Raw genomic sequence first — 9328 nt, 5'->3', positions numbered from 1 at the left:
GCATGGAACTTGTTACGGCTTTTTTTTTCTACTGCCATCACCTTTTAGAGTCGACTGTAATTAATATTTGATAATTTTTATTTGATTGCATACAACAGTTTTATATCACTACGGAGAAACATGGAACGAGGTTTTTGTTCGAGAAACTTGAACGATCAAAATGATATTTTCTTATCTGGCTGACTACGACGGCTTTTCAGCTGCACATAGTTTAATCTATTTATTTTGCTCGTTATACACTGGCATAAACGCCGTGAGAAAGTCAAAAGGAGAGCTACGATCAAATAAGTTCAACGTTGAGTTTTGCAGGTAAAAAATACACACCGAACGTGCTATAATCAATTAAATTGCCTAAATTGAAGAACGGTACAAGGCTACTCTACTTCGTTGTCGTTTAGGTAGTAACGCGCAGGATCGGAAAACTCCAAATTTTCAACGCTTTGGCTATAACATGTCACAGTTTGATAGTCACAGGCGACAGTCAATTAGGAAGTGAGCAATATTTGATAACGAAGTTGAAATCAACCGTTAGGGATATCGATAACCTCACACTCAAAAACAAACCACTGGAAAAAAAAACATGAAAATTTTACCGTCAGAAACTTACAGCTCCAATGTCGCGTATATTTTGAGTTTTATTCCGAAATTTGAGTGGATGCATGACCGTAAGAAACGGGCATTTGTTCTCATTTGTTGTATAGCGAAACTGAATACGAGAGCCATTGCTTATGCGGTACTCGATGCTGACCACACTTCCCTGAATGTGTTCGTCGTGACAAGGGGCGCAGCTTTTGTCGATGTACCACGTCGTTTGACCATCATTAATTTGTACAAAATTCTTTTCGCCCAGCAATATCGCGTGGTCCATCTTCACCTTGAGTCGTTTTCCGTCGGGACTACGCAACGTCGTCCGAAATCGGGATTCGCAATCGTTCGGCATTTGTTTGCGAATGACAAGACCCTGTTTTCGCATCGAGAATTCCTCTGAACATTGGTCACTATGTCGTCGGAGCCTCGATAGGCGAGAAACAGCTAACGGGTACCTGTCTAATGTCGGCCCTTCCAGTTGATGCAGCTTGGGTGACGCTTCGACACCACCAATATACAAAGTCGACGCCATTAGAAGTAGAAGTGAAACCGTCGCAAAAACAGCACTGCTACTGGAAATAGACGACCTTAATAGTTTCAGACTGCTTCTGTCACGATAAGCGTCGCCGCTGCTGCTCGGAGCTCGAAAAGACGCGGCTTTGCGTTGGTTGTATTGATAGAACAACTGCTCGAGAGTACATCCACCGGTTAGGCAAGCCCACTTTGCGGCCCACTTCGTTTGCTGTTCCATAGTCTGTCTGAGAACTTCTCTGCCGCGCGCAACCCCATACATTGTTTAAAGTACGCTAAAATGACAGCGCTTTTTCCCTCAGACTACTTGCACAAGAGTGTACTTCAGAAGAAATTAACAACTAACATTTGAACGGTGTCAAAGGGAGCACGAACGTAGCGGTCTGATAGCGGCTTCAGAACTTTACACTGGTATAAATAGTTCGACTCGGCCTGCTTATTACGCAGATCAGCACCCAAGAAAGACGTGAGCCGCAAACAGTTTTCATCAAATCACCTGCGGGCTAAAATAAAAAGCCATTTTTTATTCTGATCTGTAAAGTTGACAGTAGCGACAGCTGTTTTGGCGCACAGTTTTTGAACACAGTTCTGCCGCATGAATTTTCTATATAATCCAAATCAACTCGGACAGTTATCCAAAGATGCTACTCTCCTTCCTATCCTGTCCACCAATGGTACCACGATTTTCGATGCTGTGCTAATAATTTCTATAGCACTAGTTCAAGTAGCTTCCAAGTCGAACTCTCCACCGCTATTTCTATCATTATGGCACTTGGCCGCACAGCAGACAGAGCTTCCGACAGAGCTTTACAGAATCAAGCCACGTACGCTTGGCACCTCCGCCAGCTATGAACGATGTCTGGGACCGCTCGACAAACTTTCATTGTTCTAATCGGAAAAAGAAGCGGTGCCACTACTAATGGTAGCAGTAATTCACATGAAAATTACATGGTTTCAAGTGCTGTTAACAGTGATGATGTTGTTGTCGTCGTCGTCACTTTCGTATAGCACGCACGCACCCACATAAATCTCGGTCTCTCATTTGCTTTTCGTATGCACCCACTATTTGTTAGTTATCCATTAGAACGGCTTAATGTCAAAAACAAGGTAGAGTACTCTATTTCTCACTGATTATCATAAGCTCAGTAGCGCACCTGCTGCGCACTCGACACGCGCTTTTACTTACGCCACAGGCAGCTAACTGTCAACACTGCAACACCGGTGGTAAGCTACTTTCATCTGACTTCCTTAGCGATCGTTCAGCCCCGCGGTTCGCGCCACATGAACAGCATCAACAACATGTTCAGGGGACTGGCGAGGGTTTTGGGAAAGAGGGAACTCGCTGGCGCTAGTGGCGAGACCACGGAAAGGGGAGAAGGAGGCCGTGTTGAGGATGAGGCCAGAGTACGAAAAGGAACAAAGCAGACATGGCTCACGGACGTACTTTTCTCGCCAACGGGAAATGCAACGATCGGCCGAACTAAGGAGAGGACACACAGCGGTATCAAAAAGATGACAGAAGGAAATGGCATGAGGACATTTGAGAGCAAAGATATATATATGCATGCGTACGCACGAATGGAATGGAGGATACAGGATGGGCAATTTTTTTTATGTGCTATTTATTGTATGTTTGTCTTGTTTAAACAGACCGTACATTTGGGTCAGTTTCTCATTACATTCGATTTGTACAGGGAGTGGGTTGCGATTTCCACGGGGAATAACTGTTTCCTTCCTTTTTTTTCTATTTTTTGTCGACAAGCTTGGACTTAGTTGAAACCTTTTGAAATACCTGTTCTCGTTTATCGCATAATCTGGTGTCTCAGGCTTCTGTATTTCTACGCAGTCCTTTCACTGGAGCGCAAACTGCGCACTTCATTCCGTACCTCTTTTGCTTTTCAGCAAATTTTATTTCACCTCTGTAGATATAAAAGATTAACCATGTTTGTAAGTAACGTCGAATGGCGGTCAGCTCTGCGGCAATAGATATAACATAATATCGTCCTCCACAATATAGTTTTAAATAGAGTTTGCCCTGTAATGCATCTTAGACACACTGATTCACGTAACACTATCATCTAATGATATATCGGCGTGATGGCCGTCTTCGTCTTTATAAGCGGTAGTGTGCCGTTGTATCGAAACGTAGAAAATGGAAAATAAGTTGCAGGTTTTTCCATAATGAAGCTCTAGTGAGCCAGAAAAAATCAGCCCAACTCGCCCACTTGAAAAGGGCGATAAAAAAGCAAATAGACAAACACAAATATTTACCACCTAACGAATATAGATTAGGTAGAACTCAAATTAGATAACTCATAAACGAAGTCCTACTAATGATTTCGCTTCTACTCGGCTATTTTGTTTGTCAAATACATAAGTAAAGTTTGTATATTGAAGGGGATGGCGTCCAAAGTGCAATATGCATAACTTTTCTCAGTAACTCTATTATTTTTTTATGGTTTTATCGAAAAGAAAAACAAATCATTATATTTTTGGTGTAGAGTATCCCTGAGACCTTTTCGGGTGCTACCGGCTTAATCTAGCAAAGCCTTCTAACCGATCGTTCATGTTATTATTATTATTCGTTTACAATTTTGCTATTCACCGCATCAGCTCTGCTCGTTTCAACGAATTAGTAACGTTCAAGCAAACCAGGATGTATTAAACATCTAGGAGCCGCATTTAACGATTGCATAAGGGTTCAGATCGTTGTATTTTCGATGTAGTTCTTACGTAAGATGTCACTGTAGACTAACTAATGTAACAACGAGTCTTCGAACGCATTTTATAAGTTAGCTCAACCCACTCTGAAGACAAAGGCTAGACATTCTGTCGTACGAAAACCATAGACAAGGATTTAAATATGGAGTTCAATTCTGAAAAACCAAATACAGGTCGAGTCTTTGCGAAAACCTTTCTCTCTTCGCATACACCACTGGCCTTTATGTTTTGGTCAGGTTTTTGCAGAAATTATTTTCACTTTTCTACTAAAGAAATTCACAGAAGGCAAAGTGGCTCATGGACTGATGACTTACTTTCGGTTTTTTAATTGAAAAATATGAATCGTACGATTATTATGTACGCATCGAGAGACCATGCACGTTGCTATAGAATGAAACAATTATAGCGTCTAACTGCTGCCAAAAAGGGCGAAACCTGATTTATGGCCTACCTAGTGAAGCTTAGGTCGTATGCTATTTCGCCTGTACCATAAACGTTAAGATTGTTCGACAACAAGCTATGTTCTATTATAATACGTTTCGATTGGATCTTCATTTATTATCTATTGCTTTCTGCTCTAGATCCGTCAATCCGATAGTGCACTAAATGGATGGCTTTTAAACTGTAATTATACAAACAAAGTTTTGATCGGTAAGGCAATTATATTTGCATTAAGCCTTATTCCTAGCTCAAAGATAATTTCAGTATCTTCAATTCAGCGGTTGTCGAAAACAGTGACACACGCGTAATATGAAGTCGACTGCTCATTTGTATCTCAGAGCAGGTTGCTTGAACTTCCCAAATCGGAAGCGCCACAGGCTTGTCGATTTCGAACGACCTCATATCCTCATATACGGGACATCAAGCCTATAGGTGTGGGGCTCCAGCTGTACAGACTAACATATTGTACTTAGTACGGTATCCCAATCGAAGTAAAATACAAATTAGTTTATCTAAATATGTGCCGGTAAAACATTTGTATAAAGTAAGTAGGGCCAAAGATCATGAGACGACGGTTGAGCGTAAAAAAACGAGTCGCAATGTGAGGTCTCGTTTCCAAAGTGCTAAATACTGTACAACGAAAGGTACCCTTAACTGTAACAGCCGATTGTTGACGTAAGACTTCCCTGGGGCATTCAGCATGACCTACACGGAACTTGGTTTCACTCCCTCTGTTCGCCCAACAGCGCAGATTTTTTACGGTCGTACCATATATTTTACCACCTTAGCTTGACGGTTTTGAAATGCTGACACGAAATGTTACACAAGCGGAAGCGCACAGTGCACCCCAGTCCACTTATTCCGGTCTCTTCGCCCTGTTACGGCACTGAAATAGTAATACTATTAGCAGTCAAAGTGAAACCATGATAACTGGTAGATCTGCACTGTTGGGGCCTGATCGACAGCTGCTGAACGAGACCGCCATCGGGCACATTGAGAGAGCAACCTGTCACCAGTTGAACCGAGGGGCTCACAGTAAAAAATGACCTTTCCGTTGTAGAAGGCCTAGTAAGTTATGTTCGGGTTGACGTGGTAGCGAACGGATACGCGAATGGCCCTCTGGATGAAGGGACGCTACGGATAGACGAACCAAGTGGATCTATTCTGGCACACATACATGTGTGCATGTCCAATGAGGCTTAGTAAATAACCTTATTTCCCCCGGCGTGATAAAAGAGATATCTCCTGTTAGGAAGCAAAAATACATTACGGATGATAATGCAAGCTTTAGAATAAAAAAATAATGCCTTTTTTCACTGGTTGGACAACCGTTTATGCTAAGGATATTTTCGACATTATTTTAAATAGCCTATAGAGCAATATAAATGTATTGACATCGACCTGACTAGTTTGATGAGGCAAAAGCGTATGGACATTTATCCCTTCGCCAGTCAGCAACTCTCTACAATGGCCAATCCATTCATTGTAACACTCCGGTAGAGCCTGACGAGCCTAAATGAGCCCTGCGAACGAGATTCGCAAATGAGGAATTGGCGGACTAAGTCCGTTAAAACATCATTCCTTTGACAAGCGAGTTATGAAGAATTTGGTTGAAGATTTGTGATCCAAATACTGACGAATTATTCAAATACATGTTCTATTTTGTTTGTAAATATATGCGCCAATCGAAAATGGGAATTTTTAAGTACTGTTGACTTTGTTCTCCATAAAAAAGCCTTTACGCGTTGCGTTAAATCCGCCTCTACACGACATACGTAGCACTGTTGCCACTTCTACTTCCGTTATTATGTTATGAGTGACTATTTTAGCTAGTTTTCCCATTTCTTAAGTACCGTATGTAGCTCATATCTAAAGCCCTTGCTTTTAGCGACGAATCGCCGAGAGACTGCTCTCCTTTTGCCGAAACAGTTGTTTCAAATGACACAATTTTCTAGCAGATACGTTAGCGATACTAAATAATCTACGTTCACTACTGATACTGTTACATTATACAAACCCGCTTGACTCGGAAAAGGACTCCGAGATAGGAGAACAGGATGACGTCGCATATGCTCGCGTCCTACAAATCGCCATATTTTCGCAGGGCGCGTTTCATCTCATTTCTCTGTTTCTCTGTTCTGACTGAGAAACTCTAACTTTAAACTTCTACCGCGATGATGACACCGTATAATAATGTCGATCTCTTATAACAATATGCTAGTGCTTATCGGGATTCGAAAACAAGTTCAGTGTGTTAAATATATGTGATGAATATAATGGTTTCAGATGAGGAACGCGCGTACACCTGAGCTTATACCAATGGTTCCATTGGCATCTCTGGCAGCGCACGATAGTTATTTGTTCCTCACAATGGTAGATGATTAGTACAATCCATAAAATGACGATTATATGATTAATAGGAAAATTTGAATATAATAGTTTTTTATCCACAGACAACCGCTAGTTGTCGACTATTTATTTAACAATCGATTCGCCTATATATGTTTGCTATATATACATAAACAACAAACGAATTTAGAGGACTACTTTATAGATACACAAATACATAGTGGTGCTGTCACAATTCTACTTCCTGCTTGTTTCTATCGTGTGCTTTAGCTTTTTTTAGCTAAATTAACACATATTCTCGCTGCATACTCTTCTTGTATGTGCCTTAAATTTTAATAGAACGGTCATACTGGTGACCACCAATCATCTACATCATTTGTGTTCAGATTTACCGATTTCAGTCAAGACTAAAATACAACTTTGTACTTTCGAAAAATTAGGTTTCAGTAGCCGATGTTTACCATACCAAATGCTGTATTGCTCCGGGGCCCCGTGGGCAGCGCGCCAAATTGTGAAAAAATTACCAGAAATATGTTCTCACACTGATTTAATATGAATTACTTATTGAATAAGCAACATTTTGTTCCATCTTTGCTAAAATCATATGAAATAAATAAAAAAAAAGCTCATTTGCTAATATTAAGCACTGCAGAAATACCTCATTCGACGCTCTTCCGACGCTCATAGGAGCAGAGGTTAACATATGCGCTATGCGTCCTGTCCGATGGTGGTTAATGTAGCCCAATTTCAAATAGGCTCCGTACATACATATACAAACTTAATACTAACGGGACAGGTAGGAACCAAACAAACAAAGTACTGTATTCACAACCCCGAATGTTTGCACTGAAATTTATTTTTCTGAAAAACAACATTTCAAAAAACTTAAAGAAAGCATTTGGAGTGTCGACACCGATAAACTGGATACAACGGACAAAGTTATCTATAAATGGACAGTAAAACTACCCGCTGAAAAGATCCTGCATTGTGTGATCGTCTATTAACGATAGTTCGCAATAATAATTACCTCATCCGAGACAGAAGTAATAAAAAAAAAGAACAATGAGGCAAAGAACTTATCATGCAGCCACGTTTCGTTCTTTCATATTGTGTACCGGGAACGTATCGCAAAATCAAAGTAGTACAAATATCATCACTCCTATACTCGTTAGTATTCAAGCATGTCCATCATCAGGGTTTCCATCACCAAAACTAATACCACCATTTCTCTTATTACGGCGGTGTGTACGGTATTATAAATGCGCGTAGTAGGCAGGTTGACGAGTCTCCGCTCTAAGTTCTAATGCCCTTTGTGAAGTGTTAGGATAACGTTACAGCGATAGGTTAACGCCGTACAGATGATCGATACTCTACAGAAGCGCAAGCAAAGGTAGTTGGGGCGACACCTGCACTGGTAATACACAGAAGAAGCAGAAAAGACAGCAAAGCTAGAAGCTGTTTGAGCAGTTACAACAGCCGCCGCATAAACAGCAGTTGGTTCCTACGAACAACTGTCCGCCCAGGCTGTAGTCCTCGACGCAGCCTCGGCCACCTGCTGCCATCGCCGTCATCATCATCTATCTCCATACTAAATGTATGAATATGTTATGTATATGCCGCGCTCGAACAGTGCCCTCGCGGTGGGCTGTAGCTAGCTATCTACCTAGCATTTATGGGTTTTATAGAGGCGTTTGCTGCTGGCGCCAGAATTCGACCCAATTACCTCAGTTGCCCAACCTGGTTGTTTGCTCCGCTAACATTTGCTCAGCCTTTCTATTCGAGCGATTTGCATTGCTCGGGTACAGTTGCAGCGATGACAGCAACCGCTCCCGCCAATGCAGATGCCCATACGTCTGTTGCTTCATGGTAAAGTGACGAAAGAAGCTTTTTTTGGTTGCAAGCTCGAACAAACGTCGAAGAGACGCAAGACGCTGTGGAGGTGGTTTATAGGGTTCTGCCGCTCCGGAAGGGCGCAATATAGACAAGTGCGGATGAATGAAGGAAAAGGCAGCAACTATTTTTGCACGAATCTTTTGCTTTTTCGTTTTTTCTCCTCCGTAATCACTCCGTTGTACCGGCGAGAGTGAAGGCCAGAACCCAGTAGATCACACCCTGTAACAACGGTGGTCGGGTGCTTCTTGTCGCCATTGTCTTTGTCGTTTCACCGTTACTATAGGGGCCGTCATTCTTCAGTTACCACCCTATAGGCAATTAGTCAGAGTCAAAGGTCTGCGAGGTCGAGTTGTTCGGTCACTCGTTTGTACCGCAACGATGGCAACACCTTTGGCCTCGCTACTATTTTTCTGTTTCAACTACTAGTTAAGGTAGCTGCATGCGCGCTCAAAACGGTTATTAACGTTAATCAGGTTTTCTGCTGCTTGTTGCAGGGAGCAACCAGCTTCCCGTACGTGTTTTTGCTGTATATATTTTCGAGGATCATTCAGACGGTCGGCTGGCCCATGGGACTCGTGCAGCGAAAAATCGGAAATTCACCCAAGATTGTTCCCTATACCCTTCAGACATCAAATTCGATTGAGGAATCGAATCTTTTTACCCTGGTACACCTTAATATATCAAATCATGCAAATCAAGCTTTCCACCTCATAAAAACAGAGTCAGCTAAAACACTGCATGATAATTCGCCAAATGTATGGTTTTTATCATTGAGGGAACCAAAGCTCGACAAAATGTCTGTTTA

General features: G+C 41.8%; 2 protein-coding genes across 2 annotated transcripts in view; one reads left to right on the top strand and one right to left on the bottom strand.

The window, feature by feature from the left end:
* The window catches only part of LOC111260412 (uncharacterized), an 84033-nt gene extending 81319 nt beyond the window's left edge, over window positions 1-2714 (bottom strand). Inside the window, exon 1 of the mRNA XM_022833156.2 lies at window positions 608-2714. Within this exon, the coding sequence (XP_022688891.1) occupies window positions 608-1381 (774 nt within the window). The 5' untranslated portion in view covers window positions 1382-2714. The remainder of the gene's footprint in view (window positions 1-607) is intronic.
* Window positions 2401-9272, top strand: LOC147753491 (uncharacterized). The gene is made up of 2 exons (XM_086968314.1): window positions 2401-2620; window positions 9018-9272. The coding sequence occupies exons 1-2, from the start codon at window positions 2401-2403 to the stop codon at window positions 9164-9166; spliced, it is 369 nt and encodes a 122-aa protein (XP_086824440.1). The 3' UTR covers window positions 9167-9272.
* Window positions 9273-9328: the final 56 nt, after the last annotated feature.

The sequence above is a fragment of the Varroa jacobsoni genome, unplaced genomic scaffold (assembly GCF_002532875.2).
Source record: "Varroa jacobsoni isolate VJ856 unplaced genomic scaffold, vjacob_1.0 scaffold_437, whole genome shotgun sequence".
In the NCBI taxonomy this organism is placed as follows: Eukaryota; Metazoa; Arthropoda; class Arachnida; order Mesostigmata; family Varroidae; genus Varroa; species Varroa jacobsoni.
Note: the sequence above shows the minus strand (reverse complement) of the source record. Positions and strands in the feature narration are given on the sequence as shown.